The 21,811-nt window shown below is 47.5% G+C and overlaps 6 protein-coding genes across 6 annotated transcripts; 2 read left to right on the top strand and 4 right to left on the bottom strand.

The window, feature by feature from the left end:
* Positions 1-3,769: 3,769 nt before the first annotated feature.
* On the top strand, positions 3,770-4,729 carry UA08_05650 (hypothetical protein; the record flags this gene model as incomplete). The annotated part of the gene is made up of 1 exon (XM_020267943.1): positions 3,770-4,729. The coding sequence occupies one exon, from the start codon at positions 3,770-3,772 to the stop codon at positions 4,727-4,729; it is 960 nt and encodes a 319-aa protein (XP_020119238.1).
* Positions 4,730-9,473: 4,744 nt separating this feature from the next.
* Positions 9,474-11,074, bottom strand: UA08_05649 (Casein kinase I-like protein 1; the record flags this gene model as incomplete). The annotated part of the gene is made up of 5 exons (XM_020267942.1): positions 9,474-10,087; positions 10,141-10,546; positions 10,605-10,753; positions 10,808-10,877; positions 10,946-11,074. 5 exons carry the CDS (start codon positions 11,072-11,074, stop codon positions 9,474-9,476), a joined length of 1,368 nt encoding a protein of 455 aa, XP_020119006.1.
* Positions 11,075-12,510: 1,436 nt separating this feature from the next.
* UA08_05648 (Histone chaperone rtt106) lies at positions 12,511-14,167 on the bottom strand (the record flags this gene model as incomplete). The annotated part of the gene is made up of 4 exons (XM_020267941.1): positions 12,511-13,076; positions 13,138-13,491; positions 13,569-13,952; positions 14,023-14,167. 4 exons carry the CDS (start codon positions 14,165-14,167, stop codon positions 12,511-12,513), a joined length of 1,449 nt encoding a protein of 482 aa, XP_020119237.1.
* A 418-nt stretch (positions 14,168-14,585) lies between these two features.
* On the bottom strand, positions 14,586-15,721 carry UA08_05647 (hypothetical protein; the record flags this gene model as incomplete). The annotated part of the gene is made up of 2 exons (XM_020267940.1): positions 14,586-15,239; positions 15,305-15,721. 2 exons carry the CDS (start codon positions 15,719-15,721, stop codon positions 14,586-14,588), a joined length of 1,071 nt encoding a protein of 356 aa, XP_020119235.1.
* Positions 15,722-17,306: 1,585 nt separating this feature from the next.
* UA08_05646 (GTP-binding protein rhoA) lies at positions 17,307-18,277 on the top strand (the record flags this gene model as incomplete). Its single annotated transcript, XM_020267938.1, has 5 exons — positions 17,307-17,374; positions 17,501-17,528; positions 17,662-17,859; positions 17,923-18,057; positions 18,122-18,277. The coding sequence occupies 5 exons, from the start codon at positions 17,307-17,309 to the stop codon at positions 18,275-18,277; spliced, it is 585 nt and encodes a 194-aa protein (XP_020118972.1).
* Positions 18,278-18,893: 616 nt separating this feature from the next.
* UA08_05645 (hypothetical protein) lies at positions 18,894-21,713 on the bottom strand (the record flags this gene model as incomplete). The annotated part of the gene is made up of 6 exons (XM_020267937.1): positions 18,894-19,703; positions 19,765-19,823; positions 19,880-20,082; positions 20,162-21,150; positions 21,221-21,314; positions 21,379-21,713. 6 exons carry the CDS (start codon positions 21,711-21,713, stop codon positions 18,894-18,896), a joined length of 2,490 nt encoding a protein of 829 aa, XP_020119057.1.
* Between the last annotated feature and the right edge of the window lie 98 nt (positions 21,714-21,811).

Here is a 21,811-nt window from a genome sequence, read left to right as displayed (position 1 = left end):
AAGGGCGCACTGCAGGGCTTGTTTTTATTGCTCTCTCGCGTTCTCCTAGTCGATGGGCTTGCTTTTAACACACAGCTTGGCAGGTCGTCACGGCTATGGGGAATTTGAAGGGAAACAGCGAGAAAGGAAAACGGCACTGGTCGAATGGCGGGGGTTCTCTCTCGAGTATATCGTATAGCTCTATATATATGCTCCTGTTCAAACGAATTAACAGATGCCTGTGAGCTCTGATCCGGCGGTGAGATGGGTTGATTCGGCGAGGAAATGCGAATGTGGCTGAACAATTGAGAAAGGCAATGTAGTAACCTCGGTTGCACAAAGACCTTCTTCTCTCTCTTGGTTACCTTGTGGAAAATAAAACAATTGAGAAAAAGAAAAGAGGAGAAGAAAAAGGGCCGGGTGGTTACAGATGAGGTCCGATGCGGGAAGGCGAAGAGGCAGGTGCTCAAAAATGGCAACTGCGAACCGGCAATGCTTGCTTTCTCTCAAACGAAGCACAACACACAACACAGCAACACACCGCACAAGCACAAGCAAGAATATTTTTTTTTTTTAAAAAAAAAAAAAAGACACGATAACTAGCCAGAGCGGACCTTGGTGCAGTGTGTGGCAACGGATCGGAATGAAAGGCGATGCGAGGTAAGGCCGTATCGAAACGATCAGACGTGTCTGGACCCAGCTGCACGAGTAATGTCGTTCGATGTTTTGGAACCACGCGGTATGCAATGTCATGCAGGGATTTCTCTCCTCTTTCGTTTTCCCTCTTTACTTTTATGCTGGCCGACTATTGATTTGTATTGTGGTAGCCTCCAGGGATCTGTCGGGCGAAGTAAGGGTGGCACGAGAGGGTCTGGGCTGGCTGGTGGTGGCACTTAGGAAAGCCAACGGGGCGCTGATCAAGGTGTTATTATATCGTATGGACTATGTGCTTGGATCCATGTAAACTAATTAATCACTTAATCAAGATGAGAGAAAACCAACAAAAGGCTTGGGGTTTAAGTCCATGTTGAATCGAGTATAGGCTCCTACTCCGGATTCCAAACACTCGATTTGATCGCGTTTTAGTTTTAAAATCATTATTACGTACTAGCCGGTGATTGCCTGGCACATTATTTGGGTGATGCTAAGCCTAGCTACATACTTAGTTAGGGCGTATCTCTCGATCAATCTGCAATTAGGACCAAATTTCTAACCTAACCGGAGGTTACGCTACGCAACCGAAGGATACACGACCAAGATCCACTGAATAGAACCCTCTTCCGCTACCGTCTACGTAGGAAGAAACGTACAAAATACGGTACTCCAATAGCAGGCGGCGCAGCTTTTTGAGTAATGTCTGCGAAAAGAAGGTAGCATGCTCCCCGGGCTGCCCGACCCAGTGCAATTTAGGTCGGCTTTTCTAGACTAATCTATGACTCTAAACTCATAGATTGAAAAATGGAGCCCGGTGGGCGACGAAGCTAGTACACGGCGATGGAAGAACGCCAAGACGCTAAAGAACAATCAGCGGAGACCGAGGCAAGTCGGACGAGTCGAGAAAGAGCGACGGGCTCCATTAGTGGGTCTGCTAATCCTCGTATTTACCAATTTTGGTCAGAGGATTACGTCGGTGGCGAGTCTAGCAGAAAATGATAAGTCTTTCCAGAAGCCTGAGCGAAGGCCTGTGAGTGGAGGCTAGACTGACTTCCCATACGTCCCCACTAATATTGCGCGATGTGATTGGGCTATACCTGCAATAGGCTTCTTCTCCCGCTGATTCGATTGCTTCGACGGGCGATTTTCTTTCTTACCCTCCCAGCCAAGGGATTCTGTACCAATGGAACGGGTGGGCTGTGACCAGTCCCTGGACTGTCACAATCACACGTTGGTAATTTTCGTAACAATGCTTCACATACTGTATTCTAATTGGTGCATGTCCCGTCTCGTGTGTAAGCTGTGCGTGGGGTCCTAACTTTTGTCGACTTCTTATTACGGATTCGAATCTTGAATCTACGAAGACTTACGTATTTCGTAGCGGTATACGGAGTACGGAGCTCAGAGTAGACCGTAGCCGACTGACCAAGTTACGTAGCAACAAGGCTAGCGCTGCGCTTGAGCTTCTGATAGCGGGCTAGAATTAACTACCGCATTTTGACCAAATTTACTTCCAGCCCAACGTGGTTCCTGCTTGCCCGGGCTCTTTGTTGGTGTATTTCCTATATAAATTAGTTAATTTGCCGCCCCAAGTCAACAGCGACATTGCGTACTAGTACGTAGTAGGTGCCCGATGTATGGACTCTAGGCAGGTCGACTCTGGAGTAGTACGGTTTTGGTCTTGTTTCCTCCCCCCCTTTTTTTTTACCCTCCCTCGCATTTGGCCACATTCAAGGATCCTTCATGCGGTGAAGACCACGCACACTACAGGTGGCGCGTTCTCGTTGCATCAGTGGAAATCTATGGGTTTTCTAGCATCGCTTGGGCAGGTTTTCTAGAAGACTGCCTCATTAGGCTAGTGTTATTTTTCTGCTACCAATCACACTCCCTCTCCGATTCGTCTTCCTACCAGGATGTAACCTACACCATGAGCCTCACGCCCAACAGCCCTGATTGCAAGTAACGGGCTTGCTCTCTTATCTCAGACAGCCAGTGCCACCAATTAATTAACATTAGCCTGGTCCAGGGCATCAGCATTGCTGTTATCAACGCGGATTAACCGCGTCGAGGAATAATCTCCGAATCCTTATCGAATCCATCGACTATTTTAGCCCCGAAAAGGATGCTGCCCAGCATCCGCTGCCCACTGTGCCCAGAGTGGCAGAGTCCCAACTCCCCAGAGTAAGACGCTGACACTTGCAGCGAGTAGTGGGACATTGGACAATCCCCTTTTGAGAAAGTTGACCATTTGTTGGTGATTGTCAAAGCTAGACAGACTAGCACGCTGTCATTACTGTCAGCCCTTCAGGCAGGGCGTCACGCAATTTATATCGCTTACCAGGTGACCCGGTGTGTAATTTTAAATCGGTGATTACTACTGCTTAGAAATCAGCAACTGTCATCATCAAAAACGTCCACAAAAAGCTTGATGCTCGCCTGATCAGGCCCGCCAGGCGGCGGCAAACGTACGAGTGGTGCATAGACGCCTTCAAAGGTCTGCATAGTAACTACGGGTCTCTTTGAGCAATAGAGTAATATATCACATGACTCACGGGTTTTACTTTTTATGTGAGACTATTTGGATCTGTTTGTTGTACTATCCGGGTTTAAATTTGAGCCTCGGGCTTGTACCGCCCTTCAAGGCTGATAATAGGTCTACATATCATTGGTCTCACTTTTTTATAATAAGGCCAGCTATGCTTGTTAACTATCACACGGCATGTACCATAGTTTAGAGTTTACCACGTGTTAAAGCTACTGGCTAGGGCTGAGTTGGAGACTATAGGGCTACAAGAATGGTAACATATGTCTAGATTGTTAACTTGAGATAAGTTATAATTGATATTGAAGAACACCACAAAAATAATGCTAGCTGGAGGACGGCTGAAGCATTAGGAAATTAAGCGCTAGCCTTTTGTGGTAGAGCTTATTTGGCTAAGCCAATGATAAAACTGGCTTTCCGCTCAGCTCGACCCACATGGGTTTTAAGGTTGTTAGAGCGGAACACGGAAGGCCTCATTCGTCAAGACTATAAAGCTGGTCCAGTTCTCTAACTACGTATATACCTAGGTGTTGTCCTGAGTTTTGTGTACGTACATTTCTACAACTTCAAGTGCATATCGAACAATCTGACAAAATGGCCGAGTTTCAGCACATTCGTCTCACCACTAAACCCACCGCCCAGATCTCCTATAGCTTTCACCCAGCCGTGTCAGCGTCAACCGCCAAATCAGTATTGGTCGTCTTTTTAAATGGGCTAGGACTGCCGCAAGTTTCGTGGGTACGATCCATTGCCCAGTTGAAAGAACTACGCCAGGGGGCCGACATTCCCGCAATCCTGACCTACGACCGTTTTGGCCAGGGTCAAACCACAGACCGCGACCCCAACGATGAAGGCGCTGCGGACCCATCGCATGGCCACGACAGCATCGCTGTCATCCACGACTTGCGCCAGCTAATTACGCAAATCGCGGCTGAGAACTTAGGCATTTCGGATGTAGACAGCCTGACTCTGGTCCTAGTCTCGAACTCCATTGGCGGTGCGCTGGTGAGGCTTTATGCACAGGAGTACCCCGGCACCGTAGCTGGTCTCCTCATTCTCGATAGCTACCTTGCAAACTCGGACTTCGTGTCCGTCTTCCCCGACCCGGATGCAGAGGGCTTCGACCCTAGCACTCTTCCAGAGGGTGTTACGCCGGAGCTTTTGCGCGCGGCACGTGAACGTACAAAGCAGATTTTACATCCGGACGTTGGAAATAAGGAGGGCTTGAGCCGGAAGAATCTGCGGACCTTGCTGCCTGACAGTGACGGGCCTGTTTTGCAGGGTCCTGGTGGCAGCGGCCCTTATGTGACAGTTGTCGGTCACGACTTTGAGACTTTCGCGGAGGAGTCGTTGCAGCTGGGACTACCCAAGCCATTGACGCTGGCATATCTGAATCCATACTGGCATCGATTCAACGAAGGATTGGTCAAGCTCACGCAACCGGAGAAAAGTAAGGGACCGTTACAGGCACCGAATTCAGGCCATTTCATCCAGAAGGATAACCCGGCCTTTGTGGCCCAGGAGTTGAATGAGATTCTGTCGAAGATTCTTTAGATAGCGTATGTTTATGACTAGAATATTAGCTACTCACTAGTTACTTGGTTGACAACTTGACAACTTGATGTTGTCCAAATGGGGGCTAGATGATCGTGGCTTAGGGCTGGGGTTAGTCTGGTCCGGAGATGTCGTTGTCCCGCAACGCCACTTGAAAGGATAATACCGCTTGGAATATTCGAGACTCTGGCAAGTTTGTCACCTAGGTAGCATCATTGACCGCTTGATAATAATACGTCAGTTTGGACTAGTTATACTACAGTACTACTAGTAGCTACATAGTACACACAGTAGCACTATACCCGTACGTAGTATTATAATAATTTGGAATATTACCTACATACTAAAAAGAGTATTAGGCAAGAAAAACCCAAAAGTTTTCCACCGTCAATGCAGGAATACGCATTGACCATTGCCCTTCCCTCGCTGACCGTTCAAGACCAAACCAGCAAGTCTAGCGCTTGCGCAGTATTCCTTCTGAGACTAAAAAAGACACACACGAGATGAGTTGTCTTGCCACAGATACGTTGCCTAACTAACTAGTAGCTAGCAGACACGTAGAAACACATTAGACGCTACGGTGGCTGCATTGACAAGTCCGAGGAGCCGAAGAAACTATCCGAATGAGTCATGATTGGGTCAATAGCTGCGCAGTAATGTCGACTCGAGTTGAATCGTACGATTGATTCTCCGAGAAGGAGGACGAAGCGAGGGCAAGGAAGAGCACATGACCTTCACAAACGCTCCGGCAATACCGTTGGCACTATTTATTTTATCCTATTTATGCAAGATGTACGTTTTTTTGTTGACACAATTTCGAGAATTATGCTCCGTACGGAGTAGACATTCAGATAATAACGCTAGCATATTAATGTGTACCTTCGTAGTCGTGGTACGTAGATAGAAATAGACTCTTCGTATGTTCGTATGTGGCGCAGACCCTGAATACAGCTCTGAACGAGCATATTAATCCTTTCAATTCTTAGACAGCTATGCGAGATACCATGCAACACTAATGCACAAATCCTTTATCGACAAGTACAGGCTACGTAGTTAGTCAGAGTCACTAAAAAAATTTAGTACCCTAGTATAATCCTGCGGAATACGGGATATGGGGTTGACTCAATGATCAACGGCCAGGATGATTGCAGGAGCAGAAAGGGGACCAGAGCTGTTAACGCAATCGGTTACGTACCATTTTAGTTGTTATAGGCAAAATTTTATGCGCGAAGGATTCAGAGATCCTACACTAAGTGCTACTACGTCTCTGCGGACTACGTAGCAAGTTCAGGTACCCTAACGTGTATGTCTGAGATTTTTGTTTCATTTTTTTCATTGCTCATTTTTGAGATCTGGCCATGTAACTGCATACCTCGCTTAGCTATGCAGTTAGTAAATATTGCAGCATTGTTTGAGAGACAATTGATCCATTACTATTACTACTTGGTAAGCTCGTATAGTTGTCCCCAAGTCGACCTTGCCGAGTTTAGCCCTAACTACCCGAACGGGCGAGCCCTAAGTCAGAATCATACAATTTTCTCGGTGACTTTTTCCTCTTAACTCTTGAAAGTCGGCGAAACAATGTGACGAAGATGGAGTCCGTCAAAACGAAGCTACCTATCAATATGAAGCCCGGTTATGCTATATACCGACCGGTAGCTACATAAGCGAACTGATAACTCTGTACCGTATGCCAGCTCCGAGTCCACCAACTGATTTTACGTAGTGACTCTTCAATTCCTCGCCTCACATTTATGGTGAAAATCTTTGGTCAAACGTCCGCATCAACAAGGAATCCATATTCTAATGTAATCTCTTCGTCCTCTCGTAAGCCAGCTTCTGCCGCCCTTGACTGGAGGTCTGAACCGCTAATCATCCGAGATTCACTGGAGAGATTCTCCTCTGGAAACCCAAGATAGAACTCTTCTTGCGCCACCAGCTCAAGCTTCCATTTGCTTTTCGAAATCCAAACTCCAGCAACGTCCGATGGGAGTATGATTGGGTTTGCCTTGGACATGTCCTTTTAATCGTCTTGTGCCGTGGGCTCCAGCTCTGTTTCGACAAGCGACAACCATACGTGAATCCCATGCGACTGGTCCACTGTGCATGATCCTCTCATGTCTCTAATTAACTCATTGAGCGGTCGTTTACCCAACCTGTGTAGTTTGTAGGCAAGTTTTACAAAGTACATAAACCCACGGTGATATGGAATCCGATGTACGCGTCCTGGAAGCCAGAATTGATCTTGCACATGCTTATTGTGCACTGCACGACCAGGGTTTGTATAATAGCCCGAAAAGCGCCAGTTAAAGCGTTGTATAAACTGATGCTCTGTCAAGATGCCGAATATATGAGGCAGGATTGAGAAGTAGTACTCTGCAATGCCTTCGTTGAACCATCCATCTATAAGATCCTCAGGTCCGCCAGTCGTCAATCCAAGACGCGGTCAATTGCGAACGATTTCATGCATGAGAAAACCCTGCACCACGTCTTCATCCTTAGGACAGATCGGGTCCAGGAAAAGACAAACCCCTGATGCAGACCACGACCAGAAGCGCACTTGTACATATTACGTCTGATAAAGACTCGGAATGACTTGCTTCTCGTCGTCTCCAAAGAACGTGGCCATCTGCAGAGCCAGTTTTTGCAGTTGTTTGCCCAAAGTATAGGCATCGAATGGAGGTTCCGAGAGCCAGTACATCCCGAACAAGAGCAGTAGGATAGCTCTTTAGCGGGGCCAACAGCAAAAAAAGCACTCGGAAAAAATAGATAGTTTCTCACGCACAGCGACGCGCTGCCCTTCCCCAAATGTGCGCACAACTTTCGTGGTCGAAGGCGCGAGCGACAGATCCCACTCGATTAAAATGTCCTGCACGACATTATCATGATCGCCTGCCGATGGAATCAGCAGAAAAATTATAACCCGGCGCCACTGAGGCCCCCGTTGTCTTTCTTGATGGCAACCGGGGGACCACAGCTTGTATACTCGTTTACTTGCTGCGGAGTTGCTTGATACTGTGCAGTCAATCTCTCACCGACAGGTACGTCTTGCCCAACGCCGGATTCCCGATGCGTGCTGCGTTTGGTGTCGACAGTATACAGCCTAATGAGTGAATCATGACTGTCTGTGAGTCGCACAGACTGGGCTGTAAGCCGTGTAGTGGCCACATGCGCGCTTCAGTGTGTGGTTAATAAGGTCATCGCCTCTGGCTTTTTGCGTATGTGCTGAAGACCATGGTGATATCAATGACTTGCGCAGCGGCTTCGCTGCCAAAAACCGGCCGCAGGTTGGGTATAGAGCAAACAGAGCAAACATCTTATATGTTTCATGAAGCTCTAAAATCGAAGATGGAAGTTGTAGCTGTAGTGCCTCTATGAATGCTTTCGCTAAGTTTCACCGTGAGAATGTTATGATAACGCAGCGCCGAATCCAGCCTCACCCCGTAAGAAATCGCGGAAATATGAATTATGCTCATTTAAGTCCGTTGCTCGGAATGATAGATGGCTCTGAATATGCCAATTACTGGTGTGACATTGACAGGGCTGACTTCTAACAGATGTTGGCCATGAGCATTGGACACATCTATTACCTAGGTATTGCCTACCTAAGTATAGGCATATCGCCATATAGGAACATGCATACAGGGCAAAAAAATACCGAAATATTAATCCAATTATATAAATAAAACGGATACCAATAAAAAAACATATATCCTCAAACTCCATCCACCCAAAAAATAAAACAAGCTCTCGACTCTCCGCGTTTTGTCTCGATCTTCGCACTGAGAGAATGGGACACAACAGGCAAAAAGGGAAAAGGAAATGGAGAGAAAAAGAGAGAGAGAGAGAGAAAAAAAAAGAAATATATGAAATAGTTAAGTAGGTACACGGACCCTCCTTGGTTGTTGTTCCCCATACATATTATTAATATAAGCTTTCTTCTTTTTGGGTGGGTTGTTTTTTTTTTATTTTCCCTCTCTGTCCATTCTCCCTCATTCACGCGATAGACCAACAGAAAGTGAAATTAGGGGGAAAGAAAATTGAGTACTCTTCCTTTGCCTCTACCAATCAAAACAAAAAAGGCAACAAAAGAGGGAGAAAGAGGATGGGGACGGGGAGGGGTCCTGAAAAAAAGGATCAAAAGACGGTAGGTAGTAGGAAAAGAAGAAAAACAAGAGTATTATAATCAAACGCTCCGATGTTCGCCAGCCCACGATGTATAGCACCTTGAATGAGTGATATCAGAAACAGGCAGGAAGACAAAAAGGGCAGAAAAGAAAACAAAAAAAGGAGGCTCAATAATGCCAGGCGAGGAAAAACAAAACAAAAAAACGAAAAACGAAACATACTATCGGCACGTTCTTGTATAGAACCCAAGGGAAGGGATCGATATTGTGCAAGATAAATGAACAAAATGCCAAAACAAATAAAAAAAAGCAATTCCATCATGGCCGTGCCGTCGTAAAGAGAGTGAGAGTGTTGTTTTGATTATATCAAAATCAATCAACCCGGTTACAAAAAAGAGAAATGTCAACGAAACAATACCCGACGGGATCGATGTGTCTGTTTCGCATATGCTGTTTGTGTATGTGTGTAGGACTCTTTTAAACACAAACCGGAGTCAGGATCTTATAACACGATCTGAAGGACGATCAAGTCACTATGAAAAGAATAATGGTAAAACAAGCGCTAATCTCAACCTGCAATGAACATATATCGATTAGCATGTTGATTGCAACGTCACTCAAGACTTCCGACCCGTACCACAGCACAGAGCTCTCATGGCTTTTTGCATGAAGGTTGGCTCTGGTTCGTTAGCTCCCTGGAGGCCCGAAATTTGTTGCGCGCTTGTCGTTGCCTGGTTATTCGGCGTGGCGAGACGGCCTGGGAGATTCGCGTTGGAGTTCTGAAACTGAGCTTGAGTGGATGCCGTCGGCGTCGAGATCTCCTGACCCCCTGCCAGCCCGCTTTGACGCTTTCCTTGGAGACCGCCTGACGCGCTTTGTCGGTCGCGTGTCTTTCCAGCGCCCGGTTTTGCTGGAGATGGAGGAGGGGGCTGTGCGGCGTTTAAACGATCCGCAGTGATGCCGGGCCGTGATGGCTGACGGGCCGGTGTGCCGTGGAGATCGCGAGAAGATGAGTTCTGAATTTGATTTCCAGCATGTGGGTGATGCTGCGATGAATATGGTTTGTATTCCCACCCTCGTCCGTTGTTCAACTTCATCCAATCGTATTCACCATCTTCAACCTCTCCCGTGTTCTTCAGGGCTTGTGTAAAGAGATCTCGGAGGTAATCATAGTCCGGAGTGTCCTCGAAACCGAGATTACGAACATAGCTGAGATACTTGTTGAACTCTTCTGCCGAGAGAAATCAGTAATGAATGAAGATAGCAAGTAGCGAAACGACATACCTGGATAGCCTTCACATAAATCCTTGACAGCTGTTGTCTGTTTCTTCTCTCCAATCTTTTCATACTTTTGCTTGTTTGTAGCAGCTTTCAATCCTTGCCAGGGAAGACCACCCCTGAGGAAATACAAGAAGACATGACCCAGTGCCTCCAAATCATCTCGTCGCGATTGCTCACGGCCTAGATGGGTGTTGATGCTCATGTAACGAGCTGTGCCCGACAAGGATTTTCTCTCGCGGTATGGGATATGTTGCTTAGTCTTGGGGTCGCGGTATTGTTTGGCCATGCCAAAATCAACGACATGGATGACATTGGCTGCCTTGCTTCCTGGACGTCCAATCAGGAAGTTGTCTGGTTTTATGTCTCGGTAAATCAAGTTTTTCTCGTGGATGGTTTGAACACGGGAGAGCTAGAGGCTAATTAATCCACAGTCCGCAAAAGAAGCAATCAATCGAAGGGAACCCTACCATTTGCTTGGCGACCATGACCACGGTCTTGATGGAAAACCGACGGTTGCAATGATCGAAGAGGTCTTCGAGACTGGGGCCTAGCAGATCAATCACCAGGATGTTGTGAAGACCTTCCTGTCCAAAGTAGTACACATTGGGAATGCCGGCTAGAGAGGATTAGCGGACGGGTCAAAACGGCAAGAAATAGTAGTAGTACGTACGGCATCCAACAAGAATTTTGTATGTTCGGTATTCGTCGCGAAGCTGAGGAGCATCGCTTTTACGGGGTTCCTACAAGGCCCATTGTCAGTCAGTGCCGGAACGCATTTCCGATTGTAGGCATAGCATTCAAAACGCACAAACTTGATGGCAACCTGTTGGCTGTTCAACAGGTTTGTGCCCTCGAAAATCACACCAAAGGATCCCTCGCCGATTTTCTTCCCCACTCGGTAATGAACTCCAACGACGTTGGATGAAGATGAGGCCATTGTGAGGCGGTCTTGAAGCGATTGTTGCGTCGAGGTACAGAATAGGGGGAGGGGGGGAACAGTGTAGTATAGGTAGTATTCACTCTACAAAGAGAAGAATGGTGATTAGCAAAGAAAAGTTAGACAAGAGCAATTCAATAATAACAAGATGGCTAACCTTGGCGGTGATCTTCTTCGGTTCTTCAAGCACCTATGCGGTAGTGATATAATAATTTTATAGATTCATCAAGCACAACCAAGGAATGCAATTGGCCCCGATCGATTGAACAGCGAAAAATATAAGTGATTTTTCGATTGTTCGAGCCGGACAGAAAGACCAAGTATTATTGGACGGAGACGACACGCGTGGAATAGCCGGCGGCGGTTGATGGAGGCGATAGGGGGAAGGGAAGCGACCCGGACGAGCAAGGAGCACACCAGCAGGACGAGAGCACGCAGGAGTTCCGCGGCAGAAGAGGAGGAGAAACCTCTGCAGCGAAATGCAGAGGGAGAGGGCGGCGGCGGGTGGTGATGGGAAGAGAAAAGAAGGAAAGAAGAGAGAGAGAAAGAAGGCCTCGAGGCAGCCCGAGAGAGAAGGTTAGCTCTTGGCAGGGCGGTCAGCTCTAGTTCGACTGAGGACTAGTTCGCTCTGTGACTGGCTAGCGGCCGTCAACGTTGCCGACCGAGTTGACTAGTTGGCTAGCTAGCTAGTTCGCCAGCAGGGAGTACGCCCCGAGATAAGGAGAGAAGTAGTTATACCAGCTGTGCGTTTGTCGACGAAGTAGGACCAAAACAGAATGTGAGAGGAATGCTGGAGGAAAGGCACTCTCGTAGGCCAGCCAGGGGCAGCCGCTGACTAACCGCCCTCGCCCGTAATACCGTTACGTCCGCACGTAATCCACTAGACCCAGTGCGGCAGTTCATCAGCAGCGTTTCTTCGAACTGGCGTATTGCGGCCGTATTCGCCGTGAATTACTACATACATACATACATACATCCATGTATGATACGTTTCAACTTTTCAGTCTCTCTCACGCTTCCCCGAATAGACAACATGATGCTGAATGTTGTTGATGAACACAGAAGAACTGCTCTCAGAGGCGGAAATCGGGGAAGTGTTCGGTGATTTACCCCTTATAGAATCCACCCCTTGGAGCTTGGCCAGAACGGTAATTACGGAACGGCGGTCCCGTGCTTAGCCGGGTGATAGTTCAAGCTTTCAACGGAGCACGCCGTACCTGGTATAGGCTATAGCCGCCATCATATATTATCACGGCAGAAACTTAAAGACCCTTTACTTTGCTTGTTTCTCTGATCTCCGTTGCATAAAACATGTACCAGTACAGATAGTTACCATGACCCGAAACAACGGCATACGCTTTGACGTGGACACCTTGAATTTAATTTAGACGGCCGCATCTAGAACCAAGCCTGCGTAATCATAGCGGTAATTAGCTTTACAGATCCTCCTCTGCCTCGCTCCCAAGCTCCTCCTTGACCAGGTCTCCGTCTTCGTCGCCCTCCTGATCCTCGTCATCCTCGTCTTCCTCACTGCTCGTTCCGCTCCCATCACTCTCCCCATCACTGCCCGGATCGTAGTCTTCCTCTTCCTCGTCTTCCTGGTCCTCCAACTCGCGCTGCGCCTTTTGCAGTTCGCTCTCCTCTTCCTCCTCTGCTGCAACTCCGCCTGCTGCTGATGCTGCGTCCGTGCCGTTGGTCTTGTCGGTGCCCTTCCCGGCGTTGACATTGTATTTCTTTGCGCGTCTGGCTTCTGCCAAGCTTGCATCTTGCAGTTCATGTGCTTTGATGTATGCATCAATGCCTGCGTAGTCAGCTTGGTCGATCATGGAAAATTCAAATTCCTGCGTGTCTTCGTTGGCGTCGACGCGCGTGGTGATGTTCAGATTGAATGTTCGTTGGAGAACCGACGTGTAGGATACGGATTCGATGTTCTCGAATGAGAAGAATAGTAGCGGTTTCTTGAATCCGAACAGGATGCCCGTAGGAAGGAAGAATAGGTAACCTTATATACACATTAGTACCTATCTATTATCCATATATATATGAATAATTAACAAACTTACCATCTTTACTCCCCCTGTGAGCTTTGACATGATACGCCTTCTCGCCCTTGCGATGTGCCTCGGGCGTAGCGCTGACAAACTCGCGCTCATCAGGACGTATGACTTTGGCATGCCCAATACCATCGTTCAGCCAGCGTCTAAGCAGACTTTCGCCGCTCTCATCTCCACCTTCTACGCGCTGTCCATTGCCCGTATAAGCAGCCTTTGCTGGTCCATCCGGTATCGTCCATACCATCTGGTCTGGAATCGATGAGTTGTCGGGGACCGGCGTTACGCCATCCCCGTATCTCGGTATGATGCAGAAATTGGATTGTCGTTGAGCTTTTTCGGGGACAGGGAGGCAGAGAATATGTTCTTGAATATCACGTAAGTCATGTACGCTACATATACACAAACCGAGAGAAAGAGAGACAGGAGAGGATAGTACTCACGAATATCCTTTATCGGAATACCAAACTCAACCCCTTTCGACGTCTGATTCCTTGCACGTAGATATCCATGGCCGCCAGCAGCCGTCATTTCCAGAGTCAGTTTCTTCCGTTGAGGCACCGCAAACGACACATCTTGCACGAAAAATTGCAGCGGACTATCTGCCTTGAGATCCTGGACGGACGGTAGGCTTGTTGATGTGCTTTGATCGGTTTCCAACTTGCGTTTCTTAATCGCCGGCTGTTTTTCAGATGTAGCAGCGGACTGGGCTGTTTGATATTGACGTTGTTGTTGTTGTTGTTGGTGCTGCTGCTGTAACTGAGCCTGTAGGCCCGATGTGTACTGTGCGATATCTTGGAAGAGGGCTCCGTGCTGGGGTGAGACGCCTAAGAAACAGGCACTATCAGTAAACCTTCCTTTTTCTTCTCCAATCTCTAGCTGGTATAGCCAACTCACTGATCGCATCGTAAACGCGCTTCCTCAACGACGAATCCGCCGCAAAAGCACTGTCAATGACTGCACGATTCACTGCTGGGGCAGCTTGTCCTACAACTGGCCGCGTTGAAGAATTCTTGGACGAGTTGATCGCTGCAAATGCCATTATGAGGTTGCGAATCAGGAAATTTTCCTGATTTGCTGATTCTCAATTTGTTGTTTGAAGAAATTTGGGTAAGCAACTAACGTGCCCGGCTTCTTTATCTGATTAGCATGCCGAGCATGACCAAAGGCGGGTAGGGTAGCATGCAAACACGTTGACTATCAATTGACGCTGTTTATAGCTTCATAAAAGTGTGTGTGTGTGTGTGTGTGTGTGTGTTGTATTGAAAATACAGTCATTCTTGACCCTCGAAGGGATATGTCGTGCTGCATTTAATAGGAAGCTAGATATTCATTGCTTCGTTTTGTCTGTCTGACGAAATTGCTATAATACATTTATCCTCCAAGGTAGATAATAAAACAACGTGCCAAGTTCCTAAATACACCTGGCCATATACACAACAGTAAAATTATTTCTAGTTTCACTGCTTGGCTTCAGCTTTTTGCGAAGCGGCAGAGCCGCCTTGTCGACCGATGAATTGGGCAATAAACTCAGACGTAGTCGCGTCCATAATATAGTTTCCATTCTCATCCAACTTCGACTGCCTCATGACTTCCTTTTGTTTAGCGAGCCTTTCCCTGTGCTCTCCACGCGGTGTTAACAACTTCCTCGATTTGCGGTACTCCTCACGGAGATCCTCTAGTTTGCGATTCTCAAGCCACATTGGATCATGTCGCGTTCGGTACTTGGAGAACTTGTTCCTGAGTTCATCTAGAATGAACTGACTGAACGGAGGCTGCTGGATGGATGGTTTCCATGTCTCGTATTCCACCTCCTTGCGCGAAGTGTCTCCGTCTTCGTCGACTGCATTGTCGACTTTGGTTTCCTCCGGCCATGGTATGCGTATATTTTCGCCGGTAATGTATCTTGTGTGTCGTGGAGTTTGTGCGTTTGATCGTTTCAGGTATGGCCCTCCTCCGTAGACGTGTTTGGCAATTACCTCGTATTGCCGGCCCTGATCTTCTAAGGTAACTACTAGACGGACATCGTCGATTGAAATGGGCATCTCTTGCGGAAGAAACGGATCTTGGCTGCCGTCAGCTTGATTCGCCCATGCAGGATAACGGACATCCACCTATATATTGTGCATCATAGAATCAGCGAGTCAATTCCCATTTCCATTTGCATGGCTTGTCTTACCGTATTGAAATGCTGGACAGTGAGACTTTCTCTCTCAATATCGACTGACGAAACCTCACAGATTCGGCCTGCATCGGGGCCTTTCAAAAGGCAGACTCGATCGCCCTGGGCAATGTTGACGAACCGTCTTCGGAGATGCTTGGGAACCGTGGGCAAAACCCGATCTTGCGGCGTAATCGTTCCATAGGCACCGGCTGTGAGACCAGAGTCGCGATTTGGGGCAAGAGGGCCCTTGAACCAATCTTCTCGCCGTCTGGCTTTCTCCTCGCGGATGTTATCAATCGTAGTGCGGTTCAACGCAGTCCGTTCTCGCAGAGAGTCCATGAAGTCGAGGCGGCGTTCTTTTTTCTCCTGAATCCGCGCCTTGCGAGCTGCCTGGTTCTTGGCCAGAGTCGTACGGCGGATTAACCTCTGCATTTTGAATGGGAGTGAAAGGGGTCCTCCCCTGACAATGACAATATGGCTGGTTGCTGCTACAACCCTTGAGAGGCTCTCCAGTTGCTTCCGCAGAAAATTGGCTTTTCCGCGGTCACGTGACACGGCTCAACAATGCAATGACTTGCTTACTCGAATATTTTCTTATCCAACACTGGGAAGAGTATACAGACTACAATGAAAAATATAGGTCTATCAATATACATATAATGAAGCGATCAAATATCCCATAATATTAACAGTGTACAGAATGTATGCTGCAAAGCAAGTACATGCTACAGCCTGTCTTTGATTGGCCCGGTTTATCGTGATAAGGACCCGGATCCCGTGATGCTGCACCGCCACATTTGTTGACGCATCAACAAGAAGCCCCTTCTTTGATGTAATTTTGGCTACAGCTTACCAAGTTTGTATTAAATAACTATTCACTCGCAGTCAGGACTTGTCAAGAGTAAATAGCAATACCGGCATATTGATTGTCAGGTCGAGAGTGCTTTGGCCGGCTTTGATATCTGTGACACGTATTACGTCCTCCTGCAGTGGGACTGGAGACCCGCCCAAATATGCCTGTCTCGCAGTGTTTGGCCAGGTGATTTCATTCTAGCTAATTATGATTGCTTTTTTGGTATCTACGACGTACGCCGTACCAGGCGCCAAGTGGTATGGCGATTCAATAATCGGTAATTTATAGCTGTTTGTTGCTATTTATATGGAGATGCTCCTTAATCTGACCCGTGGCCGACTGGGCTATATTCATAGCAACCTGCGGGCTAGTTAGTCAGTTAGTTCTCCCTAGTACGTAGTTGTCGGTGCTCAAGCCTCATATACTACGTTAAAACTTCGTATATCGTCGGCGTGTGAGCCACATCCCCTGTACGGAGCATGTATTATGATGGTAACATACCAGCTCAGCCACACCTGTGCCGTACGGTAATGCAATACGCGTATTGATTAGGGCTGAGCCATGACTCGCCCCATCCTCCAAATTCATTGGCTAGCGAAGGCCCCCTGAATCCACTTGGGCCTCCCTCTGAGGTATCGCGTCGTTGGCAGTGCTGTACGCGGCGGTATACAATACGAGCCAGACTCTTAGATTCGGTAATTAACGTGACCAGGATTAGTCAACTAACTGCGTCGAGTTAGTGCGTTACGGAGTCGCTCTGCTTACTCTAGTCCGCCTCCCCAATCTCCATCCTCGCCGTCTCTCCTCTTGAAAACAAGAGCCCATCCATCATCCATTTTCCAACCGCCCTCCGTTTGTCTCCCTCGCTATCATTCCGCGCGATCTGTGACTCGCACATCCATCTCTCTCTGACCTATTTGATACCCTCTTTCCTGACCCCCAGCCCTTTGAACCCGATCGTAAGTGCCAATCGAACAACCCTTTTCCCGTGGTCGCTGGAATATTAAGCTTGTCTCCCACCCAACTCACTACACGTCAACAACCGACACAGCTGGAAAAAAGCCCTCCATTATCCATCTCACTCTGTCTTAGCCTTGATATATACCTATCCGCTTTACTCGACATTGTCCGCTGACCCTTGGGGGCTCTCGTTTTACAGGAAAAATGGCTGAGATTCGTCGCAAGCTCGTTATCGTTGGTGACGGTGCTTGTGGTAAGACTTGTCTCCTAATGTAAGTCCTACATATCCTTTACCGCTTTTTTAATCCTCCAGCAACGACACCGTCTTGCATCCCCTTATGACGATGTCTTGGATAATGCAACGAGCTGCTAATTATTGATTTTTTATTGCTTTCTAGTGTCTTCTCCAAGGGCACTTTCCCAGAGGTCAGCTATCATCATCCCCCCTCTCCCCCCGGGGTCATCGAGGCCACGTGCCAGCCAGCCTCGTTGCAAGGCAACCCAGAAATTCTATCAGTTTCTTCTATCTCTTTGCTTTGATCTAACACTTAGTGGATAGGTCTACGTCCCCACCGTTTTTGAGAACTACGTCGCCGATGTCGAAGTCGATGGAAAGCACGTTGAATTAGCTCTTTGGGATACGGCTGGCCAGGAAGACTATGACCGTCTTCGTCCCTTGTCTTACCCCGACTCACATGTCATTTTGATCTGCTTTGCTGTTGACTCCCCTGACTCTTTGGATAACGTCCAGGAGAAGGTTCGTCCTTGTTTCTTTCTGGGAATACAGGATAACTTAACTGACTCGTCGGTGATCGTATAGTGGATTTCTGAAGTTCTTCACTTCTGCCAGGGGCTTCCTATCATTTTGGTTGGATGCAAGTCCGATCTCCGTGACGACCAGAAGACGATCGATGAGTTGAACAAGACCTCCCAGAGGCCCGTCACCTTTGACCAGGTATGTCTTGAGCTTAGCGGGTGTCTTGAGATAAATGTATATATTAACCATGCTTGTTCTTTAGGGTGAGGAGGTCCGAAAGAAGATTGGTGCCTACAAGTACCTCGAGTGCTCCGCTCGTACCGGCCAGGGTGTCCGCGAAGTCTTCGAGACTGCCACTCGGGCAGCTCTCTTGACCAAGTCGCACAAGTCTGGCAAGAGCAAGTGCAGTATCATGTAATCTAGCTGTTTCAAATGTTCGAGGTCTCTCTCCACCACAGAATGTTCAACGGAAGAACTTCTATACACAAATCGGATTTCGGAGTTCTCCTTCCGATGGCTAATGTTTTCTGCATGTTACTACTACCCTGGGATGTATGTGGATAGGTTTAAATTTCAGGGGGCGTAATGCTTCATGGGATTGATTTATCTGTCTGGGAGACATAATCTCAAGTCGAATTGTTTCCCGACTTGTTTTCTCTTTTCATTTTATTCCTTTTTTTCTTTTGCCTGGTCTCGTCTTGTCTCTTTTTTTTAATCGTGTTTGTTTTCGCCCTTATATTCCTTCTTTGATATTGCTTACAGAATTTAAGGATGGCGTTATATCTTTCCCCTTCTCTTTCCTTTTCTTCATCGTCTTTCCCAAGTAATTAACTAGAAAGATACTCAACGAAACTAAAAAGTGAAAGCAAAAAGGATCATGTTTTCGGATTTCGGAATAAGATCATGTCTTATTTATCCCGCCTCGTCCGGTAGATTGGATGGTTCAGATAGTTAATGAGTATGTCTCTGTTTCTATTTACTATTACATTTGTGTAGAGTCTAGGTATCTAGATATGAAGTAAATATTCTTCTATCTATCGATTCAACCTCAACAAGCTCTCAATATACCGACGAGCATCAAACCCCAGCCCCTCAGTCAACTTTCCAGGCGACGAAGTGTTATCGCCCAACCCCATCCCCAACGCCAATGATGACGAAGCTCCGCTTAAATCTCGCAGAAATCTGACTCCGCTGCTCGCATCGCGCGAGTGTCTGACGCTACCGCCACCGGCAGCATATGGACCAGGGGCATCGGAGGCTTTTCGGATTAGGAAGGCTTCTTTCATGTCGTTGTCACTATCGTGTGTATGTTGTTGTTGCTGCGGGTAGTCGCGGATTCGCATCCAGATTAGCCACCATCCTCGACTGGTTTTGCATGTCCGTTCTGTTTCTAATGGGTGTGTTCGAGTGTCTGCGTACGTAGAGAGGAATTGGCTGTGGACATTGAGTGCTTCGACACGGGACCAGGGAGGGAGAGTAGCAGTAGTAATGATGGTGGTGGTGGCATCTCGACGGGAGGAAGAGGGCTCGAACGCTATGCCTGGTTCTGGGATGTTGGGAATGGACGAACGAACGGCGAAGCTTCCGGGATCATATACGAGATCATATATGGGGTTGTTGTGGTTATTGTTGCTGTGGGCTGCGGAAGAAGAGGCTCGCTTTTGTTTGCATGCGTCACAGTCTTCGGCGAGATAGATTCTGCGAGAGACGTTGTCTGGAGATGTGGAGGATAAGAGTGGCCGTTGTAGGGGGCCTAGTTGATGATGGATGCTGCGGTAGAAGGATGGTAGAGAGAGCGAGGGGGTGTGGAGATCGAATAGGAACGTGAACATAAACGGTCGATGCTGTATAGATAGAATTAGTATTTTCAGCTTTATATTCAATTCATGGCCAGTTATAACATACCACATAGACTAAGACTTGGAGTTTCTTGTGATTTGATTCTTCTGGAGTTTCTAGTTGCTCTAAATTAGTTTGAGTTCGTGATTTGCTTGTTTCTTCTGGTACCGGAGAAGTTCACCTTGGTCGTGATTTATCGTAGCTGACTGCGTCAGTTCGACTTGCAGTGTTCGTAGCAAAGTACGCCTGTTCTTCGCCTTGTCTTGTGTTTGGGATGAAAGGATAGCTCCGTCTACATTGCCCTCATCATCAGATAAATCTTCTTCGAGGTTGTCTCTTAGACCAATAATAAATTTCCCTTGTGCTTCATCGCCATCACGGTCCCTGCGTCGTTTATATATTAGCTTATGAAGCACGGTGAACATGAACACGACATGATTGACTTGGGTTGCATATGACATACTTTGATGTGGATTTCTGAGAAGCTTCATTACCAATATTGTCCTTTGCAGGCTCATCAGACACACTCCCCGGAAGACCGGGAAATTTCCATGCCGAGCCATATCCCAATGTGAGATATTTCATCAATGTTTCAGCACCATTTGCACTATCTTCCGCTGGTTGATCCTCCGAGACTGATTTTTGGGTTGCTTGCGGAGGAACGGGAGGAGTTCCCACGACCAATGGTGGTGGTATTCCAGGTGATGTTCTGCCGCTTGGCGTCTGCGATTTTGAATACCTTTTTCTTGAGCCACTTCGTCGCGAGGATGCTGTAGCAGCAGGATGTGCATTGAGTCTAGCCTTCCTTCGTTTGCGTGAGCGAGCAGAGCTCGGGTTTTCATCGACACCATACGTAGCTTCGCCATATTTGTAGATCCACTCCATCCAGTGGGATATACTTGCTAAAGACTGCCGTGAGATAGCACCGACACCGGAGAATATGACCCCGTCAGACGGCCGCGGTGCCTGACCTGTCCCAAGCCAGATCCGAGATTCTGGACCACCTTTTTTCATCGGCGCATCTCCAAACCGAGAGACTACCATGTCAACAAGACCATGCGTACGAGCAACATAGTCTTCAAGGACCTCTCTTTCACCGCTGCCCCATTCTTCTTCTCCCACGCCAATACCAAGTTCGCCACCAACGGCTAGCTTGACGCCGTTGAATAGATCTGTAGCTGGGTTGCCATTGAGTAAGACGAGCCAGTGCCGTATGAATCTGGTCCAGAAACGACTGAGGAGTTTACAAAAGGAGCTTCTGCCCACTCGCTGATAGAGATTGTCCAGAGATATGCCATGATGTAGGAGGAATATTGAATGCGCTCGTCGAAGTTGTTGGATTAGGGAATGAGGAGGATATACCTCCCGAGAGGAATACTCAATTGCTGGCGTGGAAGCTTCCGACGAAGCATTTGCGGTACGAGAGGAATTAATCCTTGTGAGATCTATCGACTGTGGTCGATCGCTTAGCTCGCTAGCACATTTGATCAAATGCTGCTAGTTAGTCGCTTGTTCCACTCACAGCGAGAATCCACCAGTCACTCTCAAGTTCATAAAGAACTATCCTTGATTTTTCAGTCTCTACACTATCGAGAGGCTGTCCATTGGAGAAATTTCTATGCTGAACATTAGCAGTTCCTTATTCCATCGGCATTTTAAGACGGCGGATGGTAGGCCTACTTTGCGAAGTTTACCATGCCCTGCGCCAGGCCGATTTTGCGCAACCTCTCGTTTGTGCCATCCTTATATTCACCTGGCAGTGGTGAGACATTTTCCTTCTGTGGCGAGCGAGTGGTATGCGATGAATAGTAGAACACGATCTGATCTTGGATTGTCTCGTCTGTCGGTCCCAATGAGGGGTTGTAGATGCTTAGAAACCCAAGCTGAGCGGGTACCACGGAGACAGATTCGTTGTCAACCATCTCATGTTCAGGGTGTACAGGATGAGTCTCGGTGATGTTAGCATGTAAGTTGTCTGTATTTGTTGTGGTTGGGTTGAAGCTCTTTAACGTCATGATGCGGAGAACCGGACTAAACTAATTAAGCTCCGCAGTCACGATCCGCGCGTGCTTTCCTTCCTCCCCGTTTCAATGTTTCATTTCATAAAAAATGC

This window comes from Talaromyces atroroseus (genome assembly GCF_001907595.1).
Source record: "Talaromyces atroroseus strain IBT 11181 chromosome Unknown scaffold_7, whole genome shotgun sequence".
NCBI classification, from domain to species: domain Eukaryota; kingdom Fungi; phylum Ascomycota; class Eurotiomycetes; order Eurotiales; family Trichocomaceae; genus Talaromyces; species Talaromyces atroroseus.
The sequence above is the reverse complement of the archived record's forward strand: the minus strand, read 5'-3'. Positions and strand labels throughout refer to the sequence as shown.